The sequence below is a fragment of the Peromyscus maniculatus genome, chromosome 11 (genome assembly GCF_049852395.1).
Source record: "Peromyscus maniculatus bairdii isolate BWxNUB_F1_BW_parent chromosome 11, HU_Pman_BW_mat_3.1, whole genome shotgun sequence".
NCBI lineage: Eukaryota > Metazoa > Chordata > Mammalia > Rodentia > Cricetidae > Peromyscus > Peromyscus maniculatus.
In genome coordinates, this window is record NC_134862.1 from 75,236,877 (window position 1) to 75,264,122 (window position 27,246).

The 27,246-nt window shown below is 49.2% G+C and overlaps 2 protein-coding genes across 2 annotated transcripts in view; one reads left to right on the forward strand and one right to left on the reverse strand.

Moving 5' to 3' along the window:
* The window catches only part of Styxl2 (serine/threonine/tyrosine interacting like 2), a 31,058-nt gene extending 29,467 nt beyond the window's left edge, over positions 1-1,591 (reverse strand). Inside the window, exons 1-2 of the mRNA XM_006988122.3 lie at positions 1,491-1,591; positions 824-952 (exon numbers count right to left, since the gene is read on the reverse strand). Of these exons, the coding sequence (XP_006988184.3) occupies positions 824-933 (110 nt within the window). The 5' untranslated portion in view covers positions 934-952; positions 1,491-1,591. The remainder of the gene's footprint in view (positions 1-823; positions 953-1,490) is intronic.
* A 2,602-nt stretch (positions 1,592-4,193) lies between these two features.
* Positions 4,194-27,246, forward strand: part of Gpa33 (glycoprotein A33) — a 36,884-nt gene continuing 13,831 nt past the window's right edge. Inside the window, exons 1-3 of the mRNA XM_076547919.1 lie at positions 4,194-4,449; positions 22,436-22,590; positions 26,711-26,927. Of these exons, the coding sequence (XP_076404034.1) occupies positions 4,251-4,449; positions 22,436-22,590; positions 26,711-26,927 (571 nt within the window). The 5' untranslated portion in view covers positions 4,194-4,250. The remainder of the gene's footprint in view (positions 4,450-22,435; positions 22,591-26,710; positions 26,928-27,246) is intronic.

The following is a 27,246-nucleotide window of genomic DNA, read 5'->3' on the forward strand; positions in this document are numbered from 1 at the left end:
TATCTACCAGGCTAGCCTCAAACTCGGAGACTGCCTCTGCCTCCCAAATGCTAGGATTAAAGACATGTGCCGTCGCGCCCGGATTCTTTTTCTTTCATTTTTAAAGTTACACTTGCTTATTTCTGTGTGTGTTGGGAGGAGGGTACGTATGCTACGGATCCTATGTGGGGGTCAGAGGACAACTGGCAGGGGTCGGCTCCGTCCTTCTACTGTGTGGACTGTGGGGGATCCAACCCAGGTGGCCTGCCTTGGCAGCAAGCGCCTTTACCCAGTGAATCATCTCTACAGCCCAATGGTATTTCGTTAGTGCCCTGTGTTTTCTTAGAGAGTCACATGAATTTGTCAACCCCCATCAGCCTAAATCATCAGTGCTCTTAATGGGACCGAAATGACTCATGCCAGAGAGCAGAGGGCTCTTCCAGGAGATGTCTGTCTCCTGCACTGGCATCCTGCCACTTGCCCCAGGGTGTTTCTATCCCTTGGAAAGCAACAAAAATTTTGAGCACCGGGGCCTGGCCCATGGGCCTCTACCCTCCTCCTTCATCTCTCCTCTTACACTTTCTGGTGTCTCAGCGCTCACCCAGCCCCGGTCTGGTCTGGTCCCAGTGAATCAAGCACACCCTGTAGGTCAACCTGCCAAATTCCCCACTCCCAGGTTCAGGCCAGCCCAGCACTTCCCAGAAGCCTTTGGTCCTTCCCTGTGCGCTTGTCTTCGCCCCACCCCCACCCTGCCAGACCACCATACCACAGATCCTGGAGACACCAATGTCTGGCCCTCACCGTTGCTGAGCGACATGTCCGAAGCTCAGTATGGCCTACTTACTGGCTAGGGGAGGGACTCCGGAGGTAGCGGGCCTGTATGGCTTTCACATCGGCTTCATCCTCCTCGTTTGGAACCACCTGCTCCTCCTCTGGGTCTCCACCAGTCGCCATGACAGCCTTCAGCTTCTGTCTGTTTAGCAGGAAAGGTTTAAGGCATCAAGTTCCAGAGCTTTGTAGGGGGGAGGGGGTGTGTCCCCAATGTCACCTTGGTGGCCTGAGAAAGGGGAGGGTTCTGCATGCTAATGTCCCAGTGGGTAAAGAACCTATAGGATGGAGCCCAGCTATCGGTTAGCAGGACACCATGAAGTGACAGTTCACCTCCTTTCATGGAAGTGAGTGGCCGAGAGGCAGAAGTTTACCTCAACTGTAGAGCAGGAGGTTAAAAGACAGCAGATTCCACAGACTAAAAAGGACTCTTACGGACCCCCTTCCAACTACACAGATGTGCACACCCTTTATCCTTACTCAAAGGGACAGCAGGCCCCCCTTCAGGGACACTGTGTCAGTCAAGGCCTTGGACCGCGAGGTACCCTCCCATAGCCTATTAAGGCACAAAAAGTCCCCGACAGTCCCAGTGATGACTGTGGCCTGACACTCAGGGCAGACTGGCACTCCCTTGAGTCTAGGTTCCAGCTCACCACAGCAGACTTGAGAGGACAAACACTCACCTCAGGCTGGTGTGTCCACACCCGGGGCCAAGGACCCCAGGAAAATGACCAGAAGCTCCAGCTAGAGAGCGGCCACACTTTCTCCTCTCCAGCTAGAGAGGGCTTCTTTCTCTGAGGGACAGCTGTTAGCAAGAAACCTTAGCCGGTCTCTAAATTTAGCCCCTGGCCCCATCGAATGGCAGCTCTCAGGGAGGAAGGAATGCAGCCTTCACTTAACCCTTTCCCTCCTGGCTCATTCTCAGACACTGATGTTTAGCAATGGATTTGGCATAGGCTCACGCTGTGGAAGGAAGGACCTAGAGAAAGCCCATCTCCTCCTGCAGGAGGCTGCCCGTTGAAAGCGCTTTCTGAAATGAGTCCAGATCAGCACAGTTGTAATAAACAAGCTTACCTTGGCCTCACGGCATCTTGAGGAGGCCTAGGAAAGAAAAGTACCGAACAGGCTGGTCCTTGATAGACAGGTGTGGGGGAGAGCGCCATGTTACCATTAAAGAGAGGTCACGGCTTACAACCAGCCTGACATTTTTAACCGTAAAATATCTAAGGACCATACAGTGGGCAAGTTGTACCTCCCCTTCATGTTTTTGCCTCAACATTCACGGCCCCTGGTAAAGGCCAGTTGCATAACATAACAATTCTGAGAGTTTCATAGACTTCAAGGAACTCATGACCCATCCTGTCTCATGACATTCCTGCCACCATCCCTAAACTCCCCGGGAGTACAACAGTTCACCCTCTCTTCCTACAGGTCCTGAGACTCCGTGTACCCTGCCATCTATCAGTCTCCATGTTTCCACTGGTCTCCAATTCACCCTGTTCACATTCTGTGATTACACCTTCATCCAGACATCTTTCCATCTGTCTCCACAATTGCAAATAAGTACCAATGACCCCCTATACACCTGGCCCCGCGCTTGACTGAGTTAGTTAGACACATAGCTCAAAGCATCCTGTCTTCCTAGCTAGATGGAAGCGTGCCCAGTTTAGTACCATCCAAAATTGGCTGAATGAACGAATGAGCTCACAGTTTATTAGGAGGCATGAGAGACAGACTAAATATAACTGAAGTGTAAGGTAGAGAGTGTGGTTCTGGACCTAGAAGAAACTTGGGATGCCGCACTGAGTCACAGGAAGGAGCAAGCCCTCCTGAACTGGGAAGCCGGGGGAGGCTTCATGGGAGAAGTGATGTATGAGCAGGCGTTTAACGGGTGAGTTAGATGAAATATAACTGATATAATAGTGGAGAGGAACTTCAGAGAATGTGGCACACAGTTCTGGGGCAGGAAAGAATGAGCTGTAGCTATAAAGAAATGTCCAAGTACAGTCAGAACAGAGGTTACAGACTCAAGGGAAGATAATTCTTGAAAGGGAGGGGACGTTGAGGAATGAATCCTATCATACCTTAAAGGACAATTTAAGGAGCAGACATTGATTTGTTAAGTTCTGTGGAGTCAGCAATGGGACTGGAGTAGAGACCCAGCATCAGAGGACTGTGTCTTAGGAGGAATAATCTGGCAATGGTGTCCTGAAATCTCAGAACAGAAAAAGTATTTGATACAATTAGAGAATGCATTGGTGTGACTAAAGCGTCATAAATAGAAAGCATTAACCTTGTGAACTGACTAGACCTGGTAGCTAGAAGAGACGGCTCCAAGTAATTTGCACAGGGAATTCAGTACAAGGCACACCCGGAAACACATCTGCAGTCACTGCTGTGTCCAGAAGTGAGTTTCTCAAGAGTACAGAGAGGTAGGTTCAAGACCAATAACGTAGTAGAAATGTGAACAAACTTGGCAGAGATCGCATCCAGTGTGATGTTATTACCCACTAAACAGAAGTCAGTCAGCAGTGCTGTATGTGTGTGTGAATGCAGAAGACTAGGATATTTTGTTAAATGAAAAATGCTGAAATGACATAATATAATGCATAGAGCGTCTGTGGCAGAACCTGATCAGATAGCTCTCTGGAAAGCTATTTCTTATAACACTTGTCCTTCCTTCCTTCCTTCCTTCCTTCCTTCCTTCCTTCCTTCCTTCCTTCCTTCCTTCCTTCCTTCCTTCCTTCTTTCTTTCTTTCTTTCTTTCTTTCTTTCTTTCTCACTATGTATTCTTGGTTGTCCTGAAACTCACCCTGTAGACCAGGCTGACCTCAAACTCGCAGAGACCCACTTGGCTCTGCCTCTGAGTGCTGGGGTTAAAGGTGCTACGGTTCATCTGTTCCATTTAAAGGTGACAAATACCTCAATGTCTTGGGACTGAGGGATTCCCAGGATGCATGACTTTGGTGTTGAAAACTGAGACAGGAGATCTAAGACATGACTATCTTCTTGGTTTCTTGTGTATTTTACTGCTTTCCCAGGCAGAGTACTAACTCTGAGTGTAGGAACTTCCTGCGTCCTCCAAGACCAGGTCTCTGTTCTAGTGTGGGTGTCAAAGAAAGAGGAAGAGGAAGAGAAAAAGACCGTGCTGGGTCTTAAAATGTGCCTCAGCAAATGTGGACAACACCCTTCTTTTACTAGCTTGGAATTATTCCGAGATTATTCTCTTTTTATTACAACTTCCTTTCGGTTATGTGAGGCCCACACCTAGTGAGAAGCCCAGGACTTTGCACCCCTGCGAAGGAGGGAGAAAGCAGGAAGATGGCTGGCTGGCTCCAGGGAACAGCAGGGATGACTCTTGCTGGGGCCTTTGGTAGCATGGGTGGAGTGCGCGCCTCGCCCCATAGGTGAGCTCACCTGCCAGTCTGTTGACAGGGTGGGGCATGTGGGCCCAGGCTGGCACAAGAGAACAGGAGCAGAGCTGCAGGGACTTCGGGGTGAGCCAGGCCAGAGGCCGCTGTAACTTAGCCTGTCAGCCCGGACCCATCCAGTGCCTTGCCGGTTCCAGCCTGGGTTTGGGGCAGAAAACGAGCAAGACCATGTTGGTGAAGTGGGGACCTGTCCTGTGGATGCTCTGTACAAGTGAGTAAGGCCCCTCCTGCCAGCTCCTGGGGGATGGGTGAGACGTAGGATCGCTGAGGGAGAGGTGCCCCAGTATCCCTCACCTCCCCGGGTCCCACTGAGCAGAACTGTGCATTCTATTGTTTGGGGGCAGTTTCCAGGCCTGTTCCAAGATCAACACGGTTCTTATCTCAATTAGTTCGTAAACAACCCGCATCCCATTGCTGGAACAAGTAGCTCCAAGGGTCGGAAATATGTGACTGGGGAGACACAGCATTTGTCTCCCCAGGGGTTGTTCTAAAAAGTCCAGGATGTGGCTCTAGATATATTCATTGTCTGGGGCAGTGGTTCTCCACCTTCCTAACGCTTCGACCCTTGACTAGAGTTTAGATACTCCCTACCCTGCCCACCCTGAACATTGACGTCTCAAGCAGAGAAGCACCCCCACCCCCCACCCCCAAATCAGCGGATCTGTGGGTTTGCGGCTGAATCTAAACTAAGTGCTAAATAGCAAAGTGGTTGTGTGGAGATGGGCGGCCTGGGTGAGGCTTGGGACAGAAGTCCCAGCATCGGGGCGGCTAGGCCCGGAGAGCAGCAGACGGGATGGGGAGGTGAGAGGAGCTTAGTTCTGAGACCCCTTAGTCCAGGGTGTTTGGCCATCAGCTTGCAACCCAGAAACTGTTCCTGGCTTCCGGGATCCAGCAACCATGGGAGGAAGTGAAAGCTGAGAGAGAGAGAGAGAGAGAGAGAGAGAGAGAGAGAGAGAGAGAGAGAGAGAGAGAGAGAGAGAGAGAGAGACCTAGAGGCCCCAAGGAGCCTGGGACACAGAGCCCAGGGGACTTTGGTTTGCTCTCTCTCTCTTCAGAGCTTCCTGGCAAGCCCGGAACCACCAGGGACACCACCCTGCACTGTCCTTCCAGGCCTCCAGGCTTCCTCTCCTGTTACTGAACCAGGCTTTGGGGCAAAGGACAGACTGCTAGGAAGGAAGGATCAGATCAAGGGTTGCTTTGAGGGGGAGTTAATCAGCCTAGTTGGTTCATGTTCTGTGGGCAGGTCCATTTTCCTGAGGCAGATGGCACCTTATCATCAACCTAGATGGTCTGGCCACTCACTCCCTCATCCACTCAGCTCTTTTCTGGGCACAGGGGTTGGGTAGGTGCCCTAGGGATGGGGAGTCTGGATTCACCAGCCTCGGCCACCAGCTCTGAGTGGAGGATGTTAGCCTCAGGGGAAGGGATGCTGAGAGGAAATGGCCACCCACCCCTACCTGGCTCAGGGATTCTCTGACCCTCTCCCGAGCCAGGACTTTCCTCTATAACCTGCACACACACACACACACACACACACACACACACACACACACACACACACACACCAGCATAAAACCCTGTGTTCTGTAGCCTGGTACTAATCCATGCGTGCATAAAAAGAAGTAATATTGGCTGAGGGGAAAACCGAAAACCGAGAACACAAGTCACTTACCCAGCTTAGCAATGAGAAGTGTCCTTAATTCTAAACTGCCTGGAGCAGGCTGGTGGCCGCCTCCTGGAGTGTGAGGCATGTGACCCCTGGGTGAACCCAGCCAGCAGAACTAGTTCTGGGGGGTGTTTCCTGACACATTGATAAAGTATATATTCTGTCCTCACCCCCGTCCCCTCTCCCTCCCGCCAGCTCAGCTCCTAATCACATGCCCACCACATTCTTCTCCTCCAGGACTCTAGAGGAAAGGTTGGTGTGATGGGGTAGAGGATGCCAAGAGCTGGAATAGTCCTTGTCAACCCCCTGTACCGTTACAGATCAAACCAGAAAGCCATCAGGCAGTGCTCTCCACTGGGCCTCAAGGGAGGGCATCCCTTCCTGCTTTGTGTGAGGGGAAACCTAGGCAGGAATCACAGAGGACCCCCTTCTACCCTCCTCTCCCTGATTGTGCCCATTGTAGATTGTGCTGATGGTTGGGAGGGAGACACTGAGCTGATGAGGTAGCCCCAGGCTCACTGAACTTTGGGGAAGAGAGACACTGAGCTGATGAGGTAGCCCCGGGCTCACCAGGGAAGTGGAAGATACCACATAAGGTTATATGGCGGTGGTATAAGTTGGCACCTTCGAATCCTTTTCAGATTTATTTTGCCTTTATGTATATGAATATTTGCCTGCATCTGTGTATATGTACCACATGCATGTCTGCTGGATCCCCTGGAATTCGGGTTATAGATAGCTGTGAGCTACCAGGTGGGTGCTGGGAATCTAACTTGGGTCCTCTGCAAGAGCAACAAGTGCTCTTAACTTCTGAGCCCCAGAGGGTTTGGTTTTTTCTGACTAAAGAGGCAGGACGGTGACTCAGTAGGTCAGAGTGCTTGCTGTGAAGGCGAGAGGACCTGAGTTCAAATCTCTAGCACCCACATAAAAAAAAGGTTGGGACGGGTATCATTACACATCCTGTAGCCCCAGCACTGAAGAGCGGAGACAGGCAGATCCCGGACCTTAATAGGCAGCCAGTCTAGCTGAGACAGGGAGCTTCGGATCCAGTCAGTGGTGCGTGCCTTTAATCCCAGCATTCGGGAGCAGAGGCAGGTGGATCTCTGTGAGTTCCAGGCTGACCTGGTCTACAGAGCAAGTTGCAGGACAGCCAGGGCTACACAGAGACCCCCTGTTGCAACACCCCCCCCCGCCCCCCCAAAAAAGAAAGAAACCCTGTCGCAAAAAAAGCCAAGTCAAGTGATAGGGGAGATATTCACCGTCTTCCTCTGGCCTTTGCATGGGCATACACATCTATGTACACACATGTTCATATGCATACGCGCGCGCGCGCGCGCGCGCGCGCGCGCACACACACACACACACACACACACACACAACTAAAATTGGCCTGCTTTCATTATCTTGTGCTGATACTCCTCAATAGAGTCACTGACAAACTACAGCTTCCCATCAGGTAGATGCCCCTCCCCATCTTAATGCTATCACAGCTGGGGACCTGTTTTGTCTGGCTGTAGCATGTGCAGCAGGGGCAAATTACCTCACCTTGTGACATCTCAGTGTTTAGTCTGTAAAACACAGAGGCTAATTTACGATGCATCAAATGCCCACCGTACCTGCCCCAGGGTTCACACAGGCAAAGACCTGAAAACCCAGCCCTGCATGGAATCACTGGATGGACGTGGCATTGCTATTGTTGATATTATTAGAGAGAACAGATGCAGGAACAGAAGTCAATGAGACGCTAGTGGCCCATCATCTAAGAGCTCTGATCTGACCCAAACAAGCCAGGAAATGACTCAAAAGTCACTGTGGATAAATCCTAAGTTATCACCCAAATAGCCACCCTGTGCCCATTCACATTACTGCCCTCCTCAGGCTGCTAGAAAAACCCTCTATTTTGTGTACAAAATTGAGGCTCTTCCAGAAAAGATGTGTAAGAAGGATTCCAGCAGGAACTCTCCAGAGGGAGAAGTCACTGGTCAATTCTGCCAGGAGCCAAGACCTGACAGTATAAAAACACATGCACAAACGCGCGCGCGCACACACACACACACACACACACACACACACACACAGATACACACATAGAAACAAACACATACACACACAGAAACATACACACACTTGTGGTGGTATTGTGTCACCAAAATATTGTGTACCTTAATAAATTTTTCTGGGGTCAGAGAACAGACAGCCACTAGATATAAAGGCTAGAAAATGGTGGCACTCACACCTTTAATCCTAGCATTCCAGAGATAGAAATCCCTCTGGATCTCTGTGAGTTCAAGGCCACATTGGAAATAGCCAAGCATGGTGACACGCCTTTAATCCCAGGGAGTGGTGGTAGAAAGCAAAAAGATATATAAGGCGTGAGGACCAGAAATAAGAAGCATTTGGCTGGTTAAACATGTGGCTGGTTAAGCATTCAGGCTTTTGAGCAGTAATTCAGCTGAGACCCATTCCGGATGAGGACTCAGAGGCCTGCAGTCTGAGGAAACAGGACCAGCTGAGAAGTTGACCAGGTGAGGTTAGCTGTGGCTCATTCTGTTTCTCTGATCTACCAGCATTGACCCCAATAACTCGCCTCGGGTTTGATTTTATTAATAAGAACTTGTAAGATTCATGCAACACACACTGAAACACATAGACACACAGACAGCCCCCCCCCTGCACAAGCACATCAACACACAGAGACTCCACAGAGACACACATAGGCATACACACAGAAACACACACTCAGATACACATACCACACAGACACATACATACAGATAGACACACATACACAAACACAGACACACACATACAGATAGACACACACATATAGACGACACACACAGACACAGACACACACACATACAGATAGACACACATACACAAACACAGACACACACATACAGATAGACACACACATATAGACGACACACATAGACACAGACACACACACACATAGAGACCACATACACAGACACACACCTTCCCAAAGTACAGTGAATATCTTTGTTGTTTCTATGTTAAATTAGACCAACACTGTTTTTCATTGAGGAAAAAAAGAAATCTGTCATTGCAAACTATCATACCAGATGAGAAAAAAAATGTTCTCTGTGTCTCTCTCCCCTGACATTAAAAGGTTTCAATAACCCTCTGGGTGCTGGGCCACAGTGGGATTTTGGGAAGTCTGTTTTCAAGTTGCTGGTTCATTGAGGCTGTTGTTCATGTTAGAATCTTTTCGGGCCATGGCCAGGAGTGATACAGTCTCCAGCAGGGTGAGTTTTCCTAACGGTGCTGCTTTCTGCTTGCCACTCTGAAGCGCCACGTTCCGGATGACTTCACAGGCTGGGAACTCCTTGGTGTCTGTTCTGTTGGTGCTGAGTCTGAGCTCTGTGTGGTTGCCTAGCCCAGGATGGGCAGGTATAGAGGGCACAGCCTCAGGCATGAATATCTGTTAACAGTCAAATCAGAGAGGGCCCTTCTTGTGTCCAGACTCCAACTCCACCCCAAGAGCATGCATGTGGGCCAGAGCCAGGGCAGTGCGAGCCAGAGGCTGGAATCCTGTCTTCCGTCTGCTCAGGGTCCTGGGTCTAATCCTTAAGGTCCACCTCCCACCTGATGCCTGGGCATCACCTGCTGGCAAGAGGCAGAAGCCAGTGCTCACAGATGAAGCACAAAGCTGCCTGTCAGAGATGCAATCGGAATGACAATGTCTCAACTAGCATCAGTCTCAGCACCAGAGGGGACCTGTGAGGTATGGCCAGCTAAGAGGGATGTGTTCTGGGGTGGAGAGTGGCAAGGTAATGGCTGTCAACTCTGATCCATTTGCATCCACCAGGTTCCTTTGTATTCTCCGTATCAGAATCCAGGCAGACTGGCTGTGTGCTTCTCCTACTGTTGACAAATCACCCACATGGTTCTGAGATACAGCCTGGGTTTACAGTTACAAACTGCAGTGTAAGAAGTACGTTTCATGATCAGTGGCCCCGGTACCCCGAGTGTGAATTTACTCTCAATTTTCATCATCTGGTATTATCCCTGAGAGTTGCTGTCTAGGTCCTGGTTCGGTGTCTTGACTCAGGGAGGCCAGCTGCCCGCATCCTTACACTCCAGTGTGTACGCCGGGTACCTGGGATCTTATTAAATGCATACTGATCTGGAAGGCAAGGGTGGGGTATGAGGCTCTGTATTTCTAACAAGCTCCCAGGTGGGGGCGAGGTGGGGCATGTGCAGGGACCACGGTTTGAGAAGCAGAACTCTTCAGATTCCAGACCAGGGCTTCTCGAAACCCGGCTGTGATGTTGGTCACCAGAAGGCCAGTGAGCCTGGCCCTGTACATGTGAGCATGCCTGTACCCTAAGCAGTGTGTCACAGTGCTAGTCTCTCGCTCCTTCCTAAGAGGCTGTGTTCTGAGACACATCCTCGCCTGCTTTCCTCTCACACTTCTTCTGGAGCCTTATCCTCCTCTGCCCCTTGAGTGTCAGAGGCCCCTACATTCAGTTCCGCCAGCATCCTTCTGTGACTGCGTGCGTACCCAAAGCCTTAGTTGTTCCTCGATCCCAGCTGACTTCAAAATGCCAGCCTTCCACCTCACCTCTCCCTAAGCTAGCGTCCTGTAAGACCAACAGGCATATAACTTCCTGACTTACATATCTCAAAAGACTTCTGACTCACGGGCTAAAACCAGACTCCTGATGCAAGCCTGCTAGCCTAAGTCCTTAGTGATCTCTGTGTCCGAATGTGATACTCTGTCCATCCAGGAACAGAAGGCAGAGACCTAGCAGTGGTCTGCTACATTTTCTCTTGCAATATTAAAAAAAAAAAAATCACCTCAGATTTACTGCTTAAACCATGCTGATGTTTCATTTGCTCGCAGACCTGGACTTGAGACTGGGCTTAGCAGGTCTTTGCGATGTGCAGCTTGGCCGGGGTGGCTTCGCTGCTGGTGGAAGGCCTCTTTTCATGACGGGACCCCCCGAGGCAGGCAGGCTGCTTCTGTTCCCTGTGACTTTCCACAGTGCACAGCCGGAGCTTCCCGAAAGCTGAGGCAGGGGCCAGGTGCCAACACCTTGAGCCTAGGACCCCAAATTTGCCATAGCAAATCTGCCACATTCTGCTTCTCAGGTGGGCATAGAATCCAACCTAAGGGAGAGAGGAGCCCGATTTCTTCTTGTTGTTGATGATGGCCAGTGTTTTTCAAACAGGGCTTGCTGTGTAGCCCAGGCTGACCTGGAACTTGTAATCTCTATGCCTCTCTCTGTCCCCCAAATGCTGGGATCACGGACATGTGCCACCACCCCTGGGAAATAATTTTCTTTCCCTTTCCTTATTTTCTCCTCTCTCTTTGTCCCTCCCTGTCTCCCTCTCTTTTGTGGTGCTGGAGGGTCTTGTGAGCTCTAGTGAGTGTTCAACCACTGAGCCACACCTCAGCCAAACCTTGATTTTTTCTCATTTCTAATTCTTCTTCTTCTTCTTCTTCTTCTTCTTCTTCTTCTTCTTCTTCTTCTTCTTCTTCTTCTTCTTCTTCTTCTTCTTCTTCTTCTTCTCATTATTATTATTATTAAGCAATTTTCTATTTTTCTTACATACCAACCATACACCCCCCAAACCTTGATTCTTGATGAGAGCGACTTCTAAGAATTTTGGGACTATCATTAACTGCCAAGTCACCCTTGATGGCCCCTGCTCTTTTACCTAAAACCAAGTCTGCACTCACGCTGACGATGTTAGTTCTCTTCCACCGTAGCCTGAATCTTCTCATTTTGCTTGATCTCCTTTACCCACTGGGGTCATGGCTGTCTAGGCTTGGACTCGACTCATGTTTATGTCAATGGTGACCCTAGAGTTGCTTTGTAGGGAGTATTTGTGGGGTGGCCACAGGCAATCTGGCTGAAAGGAAGCTTCCCTCACGGACCCAGTATTTTGTTGGCTTCAGGGTTTATCTTGAGTGATGGTGTGTGTGTTGGGGTGGGGGCAGTCTACAGAAGGATTATCCTCAAAGTCTCACCAAAGTCATGTTGCTACACCCTGGCTAGTTCTCTGACCCTGACCACCTTGCACACATCCTCCCTTCTCCCATTTCTTCTTATTGGTGCTGCTTATCCTCCAAGCTCCGTTCAAGACAATGGCTTGTGCTCCTGAGACCTTTCTCCATTCTTTCAGTGTGTGTGTGTGTGTGTGTGTGTGTGTGTGTGTGTGTGTGTGTGTGTGTGTGTGTGTGTATTGGGGGCCTTTGTCAGCTTGGTGGTTTCACATTTGTTTTGAGATTATTTATTTCCTCTGACTCACCCGGAGGATGGAACCCTGGGAGAGCAGAACTGTGCCGTTCTCTGCCACCACCATCTTCCTGCCCCTGGCAGGAGGCCTACAGCCCTGCTGGGTGCTGTTAATGAATGCACATCTGCTCTCTTGCCCCTTTCCAGCCAACAAGCCTGCTGGCCTTCACTGTCTCCTCCGCCTCGCCAAGCTTCACTTTTCTTTTTCTTTTATGTGCATTGGTGTTTTGCTTGCATGTATGTCTGTGTGAGGGTGTCAGTCTTGGAGTTACAGGGAACTGAACCCGGCTTCTCTGGACACGCAGTCAGTGCTCTCAACCTCTGAGCCACCTCTCCAGCCCCAAGCTTCGCTTTTCTAAGTTTACTCCATCCTCTCCAGAACTGCCTGTCTTGAGTCCGTCCCGAGTCTGATGCCCGAGAGGGACTGGCTAGAGAGACATGCTCATCTTGCTGCTGAAGCGTGGCTCTGGTGTCTGCTCCTCGCACAGCACCTGCACTGTAGCTGAGTTTTGCCCCACCGCTCAGAGCAGGAAGCCCAGTTTTCAGACACGTGGTTTATGGGGACATACTGGACTTGGAGGTGAATGCACCGGCTCCCGAGCTGTCTTGTGTTGGCAATGCTCAGTTTTGCTCCCCTGCTGTCTTCTCCCCGCGTTCAGTGCCACTTTCCCAGGTCCCCCTGTCCTCAGAGCAGGCCCTCTGGGAACCTGCCTCCCTCCTCAGAGGCTTCCTCTCTTTGCTGCCCGGTGACCTTTGGGACACTTCCTCATCTTCTGCATTGGTGAGTCAGGCGTGCCCTAGACATGGGCAGACACAGACATGATTCTAGGCAGGCACTTCCGGTTAGGACAGTTCCCCCAGTTCATGGAAGGAGATGTGGAGAAGTGTAGCTCGGTGCTCCGAAGCTCGCTGCCCCTCACCTGCCCACCAGCTTGCTACATGTGCCCCATGAGGGAGTGGGTAACACCTGAGCGAGCTTCATCCTCGTGTGTGTCCTGATACGTTCCCACAATCCCGTGCTTTCCCAAGCTGCTTGCTGCCTCCGGTCTCTCCCCTCTCCCCCCAGTCTCTTCCTTTCTCGAAGCTCATTTTCTGCAACCCGTAGGCTGCCCGAGCCTCTCCCCCCTCCGTCTGGTGGCGACTACGGAAACCTTCTCCAGATTCTTTGTCTGGCTTCAGTCTCCTGTGCCGGGCGAGCTCTCGGGCACAGTAGCTGCCTGTGCTGCCTCCATCTCCTCACCTCCACTTGGCTTTGCGGCTGGAAGAGTGTCCCGACGGTTCACTGCAGGAAGCTTAGATGGAAGCACACATCGGCAGAACCCCCAACTGCCCTGTGATCCCCAAAGTCCAAAGATAACTGTTACTGATGCCGTTTTTTCTGCTTCGCTTTCTTTGAGAATTCACCCCGTGTCAATGGTCATGTGGGATGGGGATGGTGTGGTGTCTACAATTTTCCTCCCGCTTCTTCTCCTTACGCGCACGAGTCCAACACAGTGAACGGCATCCCTTGAGGGCTGTATCCAGTTTCACCTCCTCAATAAGCTTTCCCATTAAAATCATTTTCCTGATTGCCCTCTCCCTCTCTCTTTCTCACTTACGCTTGACACTCTATTAGGCTCCATTAGGGTACTGGTTGACAGTGACATCTACTTGCTTCTTATTAGGGATTATGCCACAAGCCACTCAATCAACAAGGTCCTAATTAGTACCCAGCTCTGCGCAGACCTCTTGGGCACTGAGCCAGTGAGTGGCGGTACTAGAACAGTCTGAAACAGAGTCTGCTCAGAGGAGAAAGGTAAAGAAGGCGCTTACACACAGAGACTTTTATCACCATGTGGATTGTGCTCAGGAAAGTGTAGCAATAAGGGCTGGATGTAGTACAGGGGCCTCCAGAGACCATGGTCTGTGGACAAGACTGGGAGTTCCGCAGGGCCTGGCATTGGACTAGGGTTTTAGAAGAAACTTATTCAGTTGACTTGAATTTATAGGTTCCTAAGGGTCTGTGCTGATCCAACAGTTCAACAAGCACGCTAGAGCTCTAAACAATGTCCCGGATGTGGCTTCTCTGTCCCCCGTCCCCAGCTGAGCACTTGGGCTGAGCTAAGGAGCGGGTAGGACAGACTTTCCTGTCTGTGGGAATTGCCTCCTTCTCTTCAGAGACCCTCTCATTCTCCTCACCAGAACATGTCTGCCTGGGCTGGACGGGTCCCTTCCAGCCTTCAGCATCTTCTCCCTACAAGAACATGTGGTTTGTCTGAGCAAATGGATTTTTTTCTAAGAGGCCACGATCCTGCTGGTTTCCCCAGGGCTCCCATAATGCGCCGCGTGTGCCTCCGGCAGCCAGCTCCATCAAGCATTTCATTATCTTCCTGGGATGTATCACTTTCCGTTTAGCTCTCCAGAGACAGCTTGTTATCTTCTTAACAAACCTTAATTATTTACAAGCAATCATTGAGGCCTCAAGCTGGGTCTCCACACCCTTGCTCCGCAGGGAGACCTCTCTCCACTTAGGACGTCTTGCTGGCTGGGCTTTCCTTCTTTGCAGGGGAGGGACTCACTAGGTCCTTCATTTTATATTCATGCAGTTTCTTTTTCTTTAAACAGATGTCTTTTCTATTTATATGTTTTTAAAACTAAATGGTAGCATGAATTGAGTCATGTGTTTATTACTTTATACTGCCTGTGGCATGGTAGGCAAGATTACCACCAAGGTGTGTCTCCAGTTTTATTTGGGGACAGTTTCTAGTAACACAGGGGTGGGTAGGGACAGGTCCTTCCATCAAGTGTCTTGAGTTATAAACCTACCCTTTTTTTTTTTTTTTTTTTTTTTGAGACAGGGTTTCTCTGTGTAGTTTTGGTGCCTTTTCTGGGACTCACTCTGTAGCCCAGGCTGACCTCGAACTCACAGAGATCCACCTGCCTCTGCCTCCCGAGCACTGGGATTAAAGGCGTGCGCCACCACCGCCCAAACCCACCCCTCTTTGTGAAAGTTATCTATGACTCATCCACCGCTGTCAAAGGACACTTGCTGGAGGTTGGCCTGGGCCTTGGGGCCTTTGCCAAGCCCTGGGGATCTGAAGTGAAGGCAATCCCAGACAATGGGAGTTCTCACAGTTCTCGCTTCGCATCGGGGTAAAGGATGGAAATTCCATGGCTGGCCCAGCAGTCCTCATGTGTGCCTCAGGAGAACCAGCAGGACTTTGGTGTGGCAGGCGACAGAAAGGCAACATCTCTGCTTAGGAGAGTTAGGACATTTTCTTCAAGGCGATGCCCGTTTTCCAAACCTTTTCCACCAACTGCTGTAACGCAGGAAGAGTCTCATGAGTCTCTCCTTGCAGATAAAAACACTTTTCCAAACCCTGTCACCTCAGATGTCCCCAGGGGTTAGCACATTAACGTGTTATTAGTTCTAACACCTTATAACAATCGTGTTAGTCGGCCTCAGTGTAGCAAAATGTCTGGGAAGAAAAATCTGCTTAGAAGGAGGAAAGATGTATTTTGGCTCAAGGTTTTTAGTCCATGGTTGATCGGATCCATTGCCTTTGGGCTCAAAGTGAGGCAGAGTATCATTGTGTGTACACACAGTAAGAGCAGGGTGGCTGACCTCACGGTAGACGATGAAGGGAGGGAGGGAGGGAGGAAGGAAGTGGGAACTAGGACAAGATGAACAAACTAGACTCTTTAGGAGCATGGCCTCAAGGATCCAGTCTCCCCCTCCAACATTTCTTATCATCCTCCAATAGAATGTCAAATTATGTCGTTATCAATAAATTAATCTATCCATCAATGAGGTCAGAGCCCTCGTGATCCAATAGCTTCCCCAAGGCCCCACCTCCGAACACAGCTGCACTGGAGACTAAGCTTTCGATACGTGCATGAGTCATTGCGGGAGATTTCAGATCTGAGTCACAACGGCAACTTACTCTATCAGAGAGGTGTGCTCCGTGAGCAAGGCAAGAAGCAAAGTACGATGGGAAGGAAGACAACGTCTGGAGGCAGGAATCGGTGACGAGCTGTGGGAAGTGTGGGCTCTTGGCAACTGAAAGGGGGATTATTAATGTCAATGGGGGGATTGGAAGCTTCTAGAAATGACCTCTTCCCCAGTTTTCTAGTCAAGGGTTAGATGTCTCACCTGCCTTTGTTTAATCTCCTGAGTGAGGGTGCAAAGACCCACAGAAATGAAGAGTTGAAGAACTAATAAGAACAAGGTCAACAGGAGGGAGAGAAAGGGCCAGGGTTTATTAGATTATGACAAGGCCAGTCAGATGTTTTGTTGCCGATTATGTCAGAATGGGAGAACACTGACTGTATCAGCAGAAAGGATAAAGCTGGTTATGGTGAAACCCACAATGGCATAAAGTTCTGGAACACAGGGGAGCCTCGCACCCACAGTCATGGAAAATGTAAGCACGCCCCAGGGCACACAGTCAGTCTTTTAAAACCTTTCTCAGGTTTACAGCTAACATCCAAATTATGCTGTACACTAGCCAAAGGTTCCTTTTATTATTATTCTTTATGAGCCTTTCCTTATTCATCTCTCTGTCTCTGTCTCTCTCTCTGTCTCTGTCTCTCTCTGTCTCTGTCTCTCTGTCTCTCTCTGTCTCTCTCTCTCTCTCTTCCCTCATACATCTATTCACATGCAATGATTTTAACCCCCTGCCAAAATGATTGCTAAAATCGATCTCTTCCTTAGCTTCCGTCATTAGTGATGACTGCTGCTTTCTGTCGGCTAACTTGTGATGGTGGGTGGTTGTCTCTTGTGAGGAACTTCTAACCAAGATGCATCCCAACAGGAGACTAGGAGATGACAACGTACAAGTTATTCAATAAGGGAAAAAGCCCGTAACAGTCGCTATCACGTACGGAGCACTGATTATGACTTAGGAGCCATTAGAGCAAAGACCCGTTTCCCGTCCCTTCAGGCTCACACAATCCACCTGTCAAGCAAGGGCCTCTGGTGCAGGTGGCCTCCATAAGCTGCTCGGGGCTACACCTTGGGTGGAGGAAGGAATTCTGAGATACCGCAGCTTTGGAAGCTGTGTCTTCAGGCTGTCTGCTGCTGCGTAGCATGGACGCCGAGAGCTGGGCTGTGAGAACAGAGTGGTGAGTTGTCCCAGGCTTTTTCTTTTGGGCCACCAACCAGCTCCCAAATCACGACACAGAGCCTTAGGAGTTTTGAATGCTTGGCCTTGCTTAGGCTCATTTCCGGCTAGCTCTTTTAACTTAACTGAAAGATAAACTTCTCTTTATCTACCTTTTACCTCAGGGCTTATTACCTTTCTTCTGTTTATCTTTCTTTCACTGCTTCTCTGTGTCTGTCTGTCTGTCTGTCTGGAGTCTGTCTGGCTTCTTGCCCTGGGCATGTCCCTCCTTCTCTCCTCTTTCTCTCATTCTTCCTTTTTTCTTTCCTTCCTTCTCCCAAGCCTAGATTTCTATTTATTCTCTCTGCTTGCCAGCCCCACCGATCCTTTCTCAGCCTAGCTATTGGCCGTTCGGCTCTTTATTGGACCAATCAGGTGCCTTAGGCAGGCAAGGTTAAACAAATGCAACACATCTTTACATAGTTAAACAGATGCAGCAAACACAAAAGTAACACACCTTTACACAGCTAAAGGAACATTCTGCAGCATAAACAATTGTAACACATCTGACCTAGTTAAAACGATATTCCACAACAGTGAACAAACAAGAATAATCAAAGGGGTGTTTCTGAGTTAGAAAATAAAAGGGGAAGCTGGGAGAGGAAAGATTTTTGTCTTGTTGGGAGGAGGATGCACAGAGTCCCCGATTAGCCAGGCTGCTCTGTTGTGATCTGTCAAGGATGTGGAATACCTCAGAGCTGTAAGGTATTTCCCAACAGCAGGTTTGTTTCCAGCCTGGTTCTTCTCCTACATAAAGCTCAAGTTCATTTCTCTTCTGCTGGAAAATGTTCTGCCTGGAGTTGACTAAGGGGAGTGCATGGAGGCTGGAGAGTGGCTGGGCAGTGAGGAATGCTTGCTGCTCTGCCACAGGACTTGAGTTTAATTCCCAGAATCCACACAGGGTGGCTCACAACGGCCTGTAACTCCAGCTCCAGAGGATCCAACACCTTCCTCTGAGATGCGTGGGCATTCGGTCCCATACACAACACCCTGTCACACACACAGAGAACTAAGTGTATGTATGCGTCTAGTCTATGTCCATAAACCCCGTCCTAGCAGGAGGGGCTGCATGCATTTCTGCCTTGCCTTCCAGAAAAGAGCAGGGTTCTGGTTCACCTGGTAGACACATACTTGACTCTAGACTGAAGAAAGGATGTAAGAGTTTCGTTCACAAGGAATAGGGTGAAGGAAAGGATTCTGTTGGAGGTCAGGGCAAACAGTCCCTGATACCTCGGGCCTAGGCAATGTGATCATTTTGCCCTGACAGTTGGGCAGGCAGAAGCACCAGACAAGTGCTGACATTTGTCAACTATATCTAGGTAGAACAAATTGCTTAACACCTCTGAACTACATGTTCAATTTTGTCAACTGAATACTAGAGACAACATCAAAGAGAACATAAGAATAAATGAGCCGGGCGGTGGTGGCGCACGCCTTTAATCCCAGCACTCGGGAGGCAGAGGCAGGTGGATCTCTGTGAGTTTGAGGCCAGCCTGGGCTACAGAGGAAAGGCTCCAAAGCTACACAGAGAAACCCTGTCTCAAACCAACTAACTAACTAACTAACTAACTAACTAACTAACTAACTAAAGAGTAAATGAAAAGTACTTATACCTGTGCCACCAAGCTGTAGTTAATGTAATGTAGGACGGATAGGAGCTGGGAATTCTCCTCTTCCTGACTGTTGGCTTACTATGCCATTCATGACTTAGCCATGAGTGAGTGGACAACTCGATGCTGAAGGAATAGCTTAATGAGTTGGCTCTCTTTGATTTGGTGCTGAGACAGAGTGTGCTACCTGGACTCCACCAGTGCTAGCAGTTGTGACATGCAGCTCATGTATAAGACAAGAAAGAATCATTATGCAGGCCATGAGGAGGCCTGAGAAGTCACCTTGAGGACAAGGCTCCAGGGAAATGGGTCCAGGCAAGAGGTGAGGTGAAGATCAATGGCAGTTGCCATGACTACCACCAGCCACCCAGGGAATGGCATATAATCATGCTCTCTGAACAGGATGTAGAGCGGCAGCTGGGACCTGGTGGGTAGAATCAGAGGTCTTTTCCAGCAAACAGTCTCCTGGTGTAGGATGCATTGCTAGTAACAAGAATGAATGTGTTTTCTGATAGATGAAGGTGGGGGGAGAGACTTCTGGGGACATGGAGGAGCAGTTGGTGAGACATGGCCATGTGGGAGACGGCTTAGGAGCAGGCTTCAGATGCCCAGGAAGCCAGGGTTTAAATGACTTCTCAGTAGCATCTGACCTCCTTGCTCCAACTACATCAGGAATTTACAAATGCCAAGGAGGATGAGGCTGGCTTTTGGAAGCTTCTTTCATCCTCTTCCCCAGTATCTGTTTCTCTGATTTTACAAAATGACCCCAGGAGTTCTCATCGTCTAGCTCCCTTGTTGGGCAGTGCCCACTGTAAAAGCAGTTGGCTCTCACTTTAAGTACAGTACTTTGAGTGAAACCTGCACACCAAAGTATGGACAGCCCCATTCCCTGGAGGTGTTTGAATTTTCAAGAAAATCTTGTGTTCTTGCGTTATTTCTGTTGCTCTAACTAGTATCCCGACAAAAAGCAACTGAAGAACAGGTTTACTTGACTTTATAATACCTAGTTACAGTCCATCATTTTGGAGAAGTCAAGGCAGGACTCAAGCAACTAGTCACAGCATGTCTGCCTTCACGGGCAGAGAGAGAATGAATGTGTTCTTGTACAGCTTGCCGCCTCTGCTTCTACAGTTCCAGGACCCCAGCCTAGGGAATGGTGTTGCTCATAATGGGCTTGGTCTTCCTACCTCAACGAACAATCAAGACAGTTCCCCCTAGATTTACCACAGTCAAAATGGATCTAGAGCATTTCTCAATGATGACTCTTCCCGGGTGATTCTAGGTTATGTCAAATTGACAGTTAATAACCAGCACACCTTGTTAGTCTGAGCACAAGACTTCACAGTGGTGTCTTCAGAACTAGGCGATGGAAGGCTATCTTAGCAGGATGTTTTCCTTCCTTATGGTGCAACCTCCTCCCAGGAGCCCTCAGAGGAGACTTGTTCATAGTGCTACCTTCAAGCCCACCAACCCACCTGTGCCTTTAGCCACATCTTGTCACAGCAGGTGGGTGGCTTGGGGTGGTTTCTAAGGTCTGTTCCTCTTCCCACCTTATGCTTTGGGCTCCTTTTTTCTTCTTCTTCAATAAACAGCCTCAAAATATTTTTAAATTGTCAAATACACCATTTCCTCCTTGAAGACACACACCTGACTTGGTCCTAATGCTTATTTTTGCTGTCGTGGGCTCCTGTCCTTTCCGGAAAAGTTGTCTACTTACCCTTGTCCTGTTGGCTCCGGATCTTCTCCCATTTAAACTCCATCCTCACCACTGCACTCCAGCGGCTCATGCCAAGTTCATCGCCACGTTGCCACATCCAGCGGCTGGCCTTGGAGCTCCCTGTATAAACAGATCATTGACATTTGAGCAGTTGACCCCTGTCTTAGTCATTGTCCTGTTGCTGTGAAGAGACTCCATGACCAAGGCAGCTCTTAAGAAAGAAAGCGTCTACCTGGGGGCTGGCTTAGAGTTTCAGAGGCTTAGTCCATGGTCATCATGGCAGGGAGCATGGCATCATGGCAGCAGGCACCGGAGCAATTGCCGAGAGCTACATTCTGATTCATAAGGAGGGAGGGAAGGAGAGAGAGAGAGAGAGAGAGAGAGAGAGAGAGAGAGAGAGAGAGAGAGAGAGAGCACACCCGGGCCTGGCATGGGCTTTTTGAAACCTCAAAGCCCACACCCAGTGGCACACTTCTTCCCACCAGGCCTCCTAATCCTTCTAATTCTATCAAAGAATTCCACTCCCTGGTGACCCTGGTGACCAAGCATTCAAATATATGAGCCTATGAGGTCGTTCTTATTCTAACTGTTTGGATAGGAGCTCCACCTCAACCCCGGGCACCCTGGCATCCCTATACCCAAAGAGTCTGGAATATTCTGGTGGAAGAGCCACCTCAATTCCCCTCCCCCATCTCTTTTCCTAAACCCACCCTTTCAAAGCCTGCCAAACACAGCTCCTCCCCCAGAGAGGCCCAAGACCACTCCTACAGAGTTGCATCCTAGAAAACAGACATGTGGTTTCTTGTCCTGTCCCCTCTCTTCAGGGCAGGGAATCACCCAGGAATGCTCTACCCATTAAACCGGGCTTTCCTAACTTGGTCTGATTTGGATTGTTGCGTCGGCAGAGAGACCTATCAGGGTGCAAGAAACTTATCACAAACCATCACAACCAGCTTCATGCTCAGGAGACACCTTTTCTACTTGACCTATGAGAAACTTTCTCTTGATTTTCTTGTGTGTCTGCTGAGCTTGGTCACCAAGTATTAGCCAGGTCCCTAGAGTAGCATCCCAAAAGAACCAGGCAAAGCTTATTCCGTTACATAATTTAGCTTGGGAGCCATGGAGTGTCCCCACACCAAAGTTTGAGACTACCCAGATTCAAAAGCAGAGACTCCACCTCACAATGGAGGAAATGCACCATCACTAAGGAAGAAGAGTGTGCATGAGAGGAAACAGTGCTGTGGCCATGCTGGGTTTTGTTTTGTTTTGTTTTTATTAACTCTTTCCTGATAAACAAAATGTTCCCAGGAATACTCTCTTTTACCTTGATTTAATCTTGCTCATAAAGTGCTTCATGATATGTGAATGTTCCATTAATATTTGTTAAGTAAGTAAAAACACAAGTCATGGTTACAACAAAAAAATGTTTATCAAGAGCTTTTGGTGCTCGGCACCAAGTAAAACCTTTCAGCCCTCAGCAACTGAGGAGAAACCCGAAGCTAAGAGCAGTCCACACAACTAACAAGGGCTATGTCTGAGACTGGAAGCCAGGCTGGCAGTCACCAGATGCAGGGAACTGCTTCAGGACACTTCAGGGTAGGGAGAAGGCAGACCGAGGCACTGGAGTTCCCCCTGTCCTGGTCTTAGGGATAGCAGCTAGCAATGCCCTGACCAAGGTGGCTGTCGTAGCAGCTTGCCTGTGGCCACAGAACTTCTCTGAACATCCTTGCAGGGGTCTGGAGACAGCAAGTGTGTACGTATGCCTGGGTCATTGGCTTTCCCCTTGCATTCCAGTCTGGGCAGCTGCCGATGCTATTTCTGTGGAAACCACGCAGGATATTCTTCGGGCTGCTCGAGGCAGTAGTGTCACCCTTCCGTGTACCTACAGCACTTCCGCTTCAGACCGTGAAGGATTTATTCAATGGGATAAGCTTCTCAGGAGCGAAACGGTAAGGCTCCAAGATGAACTGGGGCATCGCGGGTCGTGATTACCACCTGACTGTGACTGACCTCGTGACAGGCACAGACCTTAAAACCTTCCTTCCGTCACTCCCTCTTCTCTGCTCTCTGGGTTGAGATTCAAATTTAGAGTATATGAATCTGTTCCTGCACTCCACCACTGAGCTATGGACTCCATATCTTATTTCAAAAATATTTTATGAAGATTATGTATGCATATATATATGTATATCATTGGTTTTTTCCCCAATATTTTGCCACCACAATAAATATTGTTATAGGTGATATATATCATCTGGCAGATTATTCTAATGAATTTGCAAAGCCATCAAACAGCTAATTTAAGGAAGCCATGCAGACATTTGTCTAATCCCAAACTCTATACATCTGAGTGAACTTTATACAGTCAGAATGGCCTTGCAGAAGCCATGGACCTTCGCTTAGGGTTTTAAACTTTAACTATCAATTACATCTGCATTCACTTATGACCCTAGTTAGGATTCTATTGCTTTGATAAAGCACTAGGACCAAAAAGCAACTCGGAGAGGAAAAGTTTACTTTGCATACACTTCTGCACCTCAGTCCGTCATCAAAGGAAGTCAGGGCAGGAACTCAAGACAGGAACCTGGGGCAAGGAACTGAACCAGAGGCCATGGAGGAGAACTGCTTGCTCTTTGCTCCTCATGGCTCGCTCAGCCTGCATTCTTATAGTCCCCAGGGCTACGTACCAGCCCGGAGGGGGGGGCATTATCCACAGGGAGGGGCCCTCCCACATCAGTCATCAATCAGGAAAATGCACTGCATTTTATGGAGGGATTGTCTCAGTTGAGAGTCCCTCTTCCCAATGACTCTGTCTTGTGTCAAGCTGACAGAAAACTGACCAACACACTTATCCACCACAGATAAAGAAAGAGAGAGAGAGAGAGAAAGTTGAAACTAAAAAAAAATTAGCTTTACCTCTTCTTGTGTGATTTATATGTCCTTTTGCCTGAATCCTGTCCTTCCTCATCACCTACTGCTACTCCCTCTTTGTCCCCTTCCAGTAGTCTAACCTTTAGGGAAAAATAAAAAAACTTTTAATAACATCTGCCAGAGATACTCATCAGGTCCCCAGCCACCCAGAAAAAGAGGCTTAAGCCTTGTCCCTGACAGAATCCCAGGACACCTGCGTCCTGGATGACAAGATGGACAAGGAGGAGTCAGTCTTATCTCTAGGTACCAAGGGCCCCGATGACCCCCCCCCCCCCCCCCGTCTGCTCCAGAGTGAAAAGAGCAACGTCCTTGCTGCTGTCTTGGGCTTCCGGAACTGAAGGGCACTATGCCCCCCACCAGATACATCCAGCGAGCTGGGTGCAGCGTCTATGGCTAACTCCTTCGGGACACTGGCATAGACCCTGGGGTTATTTATGAGCTCCTGGATGCTCTACTTCCGAAAGGATTTGAGGCAGCTCCTTCAGGACCAGTGACCAATGCAGAGAAAGGGATTATTATCCGTGAGTCCTAGGAAGTGGTGTGGTCAGGAAGAGGCCTAGGGGCAACCTTGGGATGTCTTTGATAAGAAGATATTATGGGGTGGAAAATCCAGTGCCAGCCAGGGTCAGGAAAGAGCTGAGCATCCACAGACTTCATAGGCCTAGACACCAACTCCTCCTCTCCCTTCCTTTTGCCTCCCTGCCTCAGCCAGCCATTCTAAGAGGGTTGTCAACCCTATCAGGGCTATCAGGTATGGTTGGACAACTTGTGTCTTGCACAAGGGTACCCAGCTGAAGGCACTTGTGTTCCAACAGCTGTGTCTGTTGGAAAGCTGGAGTGCCTTGTTCTAATTGGGAAGGCTCAGCATGTTCAGGATTAAGATGTGGCACAGCATCCTTACAGGATGTGATACTGAAGCTGGGGTCATTTGAGGATGCAGACCCTTTATAGGTATACATGGGTGACAGAGAAGGCTCTGGTGCCTTGGTTTCTGGTATATCAGGAGGAACTAACTGCATCTTCCAGTTTGTTCAGCCACAAAGAGGCATTCTAACAGCAGGAGACACAACTAACCATGATATCACGTGGTTTCCTTGCTTCTCCACATGTGACATTCAGCCGACCCATTTGGCCATATTGAATTCCTCCCCTTGGGTGTCCTACAGACACTGTAGGCATCCCACATGTAAGCAGAACACATACTTTGGGCTTAAAGCACTCTCTTTGCGTGGGCTGCTTCTGTTGGGGAGGATACCATCAAACGGGCATGCCTAAACCCTTATATCCGGGATTAGCTGCTCTCTAACTCTGTATCCCAGGCCCACCCCCAAATTTCAGCTGCCCCCTTCTTCTCACTCCTCTACCTCATTCTACTCTCTGTCTGTGTTGCCACAACCCAATGTGACAATAATCAAAGTTTGTCACCACGGTCACTCAGCTGATCTCCTTCCTGGTTCCTTCTGAATCTGTCCCTTTCTCCTTCCAATCATTTGTACCCAGTATTAAGAGCTAACCTTATAATAAACAGAATTCTCCAGCGAGGGATATAGCTCAGTGGTAGAGTATGTGGGAGGCACCTAGGTTCAATCCACATACACACTGGAAAACAAAACAAAACAAAAAACAACAAATTCATTATTGCTCAAGTACAGTATTGCCACCAGGATGAACTGTGAACTATCTGGTGTCACACAATGTCTCAGATGTGATGTAATCTGCAGAGTTCAGGCTCTGAGCCACAATACCCAGGGTCATCTCAGCTCTGCCATTCACTTACGCAGGTGAACTTGGGGAACATGCTTAATCAGCCTCTTAGCACCTCGGTTCCCCCTGTGTAAGATGGATATGATCATAATGTCTACTGCACAGGAGTGTGGTGAGATCTAGTATTTGGAATGGTTCGCAGCATATAACATACATAAGTAGCAGCTATGGCCTTTATTGCCCAGGCTCAGCTCTTCGTAATCTATCACTCACGCACACTGTGCCACTTGGGGTTGAGAATGTTGCCTCTACAATCTAACGCATTTACCCTACACCCACACACATTGCTCCACTCTCCCAGCTGTTTACCTGGTTGATTCACAGCTGCTTTTCAAGCTTCAATGCAATTATCACCCTTTTTAGGAATCCTCCCCCGACTGGCCAGTCTCGAATCTCATAACCATAAGACACCGTGGTTGGTTGTTTCTCAAACTCAGTAGTCTCTGAGGACAGAATTCATGAATTGTATGCCAGGGACATGATAGGTAGATTGTCATAATGGCTAGTAACGGTAGACACCACACCAGGCAGACCCCAACTGCTCTGCTTACAGCTTTGGCCCACAATGCTATGAGATGTGTTGTTATCAACATGCCCATTTTGTAGGTGAGGACGCAGAGACTCAGAGCAGTCAAGCGCATAGCTCGAGGACATTCAGCCAGCAGCAGCCGAGTTAGGATTTGATGGAAGCAGTCTGGCTTGGCCGTCTGTGGTGTGAGCCACAAATGTGCTGCCTCGTAAACATCGACGAACAAATAAGTGAATAAACACATTCCAAGGGCAATAGTGAAAATCAAGTGAGCTTGTAGTTCGAGCGTGCTGGCCTGATGCCTGGTGCAGGGTGGTGATCAGAAGTGCTGGGCGAGGGGAGGCATGAATGAGGGACGCGGGCTATAAACGCCAGTGCTTCTCCGAGACAGCCTCGGGCTATAAACGCCAGTGCTACTCCAAGACAGCCTCGTCTGCTCTCTGGTACTCCAGGGTGTGCACGTCTGTGTGGTTTCTGCTTTGACTCAGGGATTCATGTTGGCTTAGAACTTGCTGATAGCCAAGGGTGGCTTTGAACTTCTCCCCATCTCCACCCCTGGAATCTTGGATGATTGGCATGCACCCCAAGTGTCCCCACGTGGTGCTGGGGATCAGACCTAGGCCTTTATGTGTGGTAGGTAAGTACTACCAACCAAATTACAACTCCGGCCCCTAACATTTCTATTTAAAGCTTTAAAATCTAGAGCTAGCTACTTAGGAATCTGCCAGTGGGCACTGCACATCTGTTTGAGACACTGTTGGTCCACGCATCTGGGCTCTGGGGGTGAAAGACTGGGTGAGGGCAGGCCCACGCCAGGGCCTGGCAGCATTTCTCCTTTCTCTTAGGAAAGAGTGGCCACTTGGAAATTTTTGACGAAAAGCTACATCTACGGGCCCCGTTACGAGAACCGTGTGAAAATATCTGACGATGTTGACCGGTCAGACGCCTCCATCACCATTGACCAGCTGACCATGGACGACAATGGTACCTACGAGTGCTCCGTCTCACTCTTGTCAGATCTGCAGGGTACCCTCAAGTCTCGAGTGCGCCTCCTGGTCCTCGGTGAGTGTCTCCATCTTTCCCTCTAGGAAGAGGGTGGGCACAGGAGTCCTGGCAGCAGAGTACTGCCATAAATCCAGCCGCAGCAGCAGGGGCTGATCGTTAGCCCTGCATTCTACTTGTCCTGGCCTATTTCAGAGCAGAGTCAGGGTTCCTTTTCTCCCTGTGGAGCCAAATGCTGTCAGGGTTCTCGGTGAACAGCAGGCTGTTTCTGAGGGCAGAGGCGGTGGCTTTGGAGTCGCCCCTTGCTCCCTCTGATTTTTTTTTTTTTTTTTTTTTTTTTTTTTTTGGTTTTCGAGACAGGGTTTCTCTGCGTAGCTTT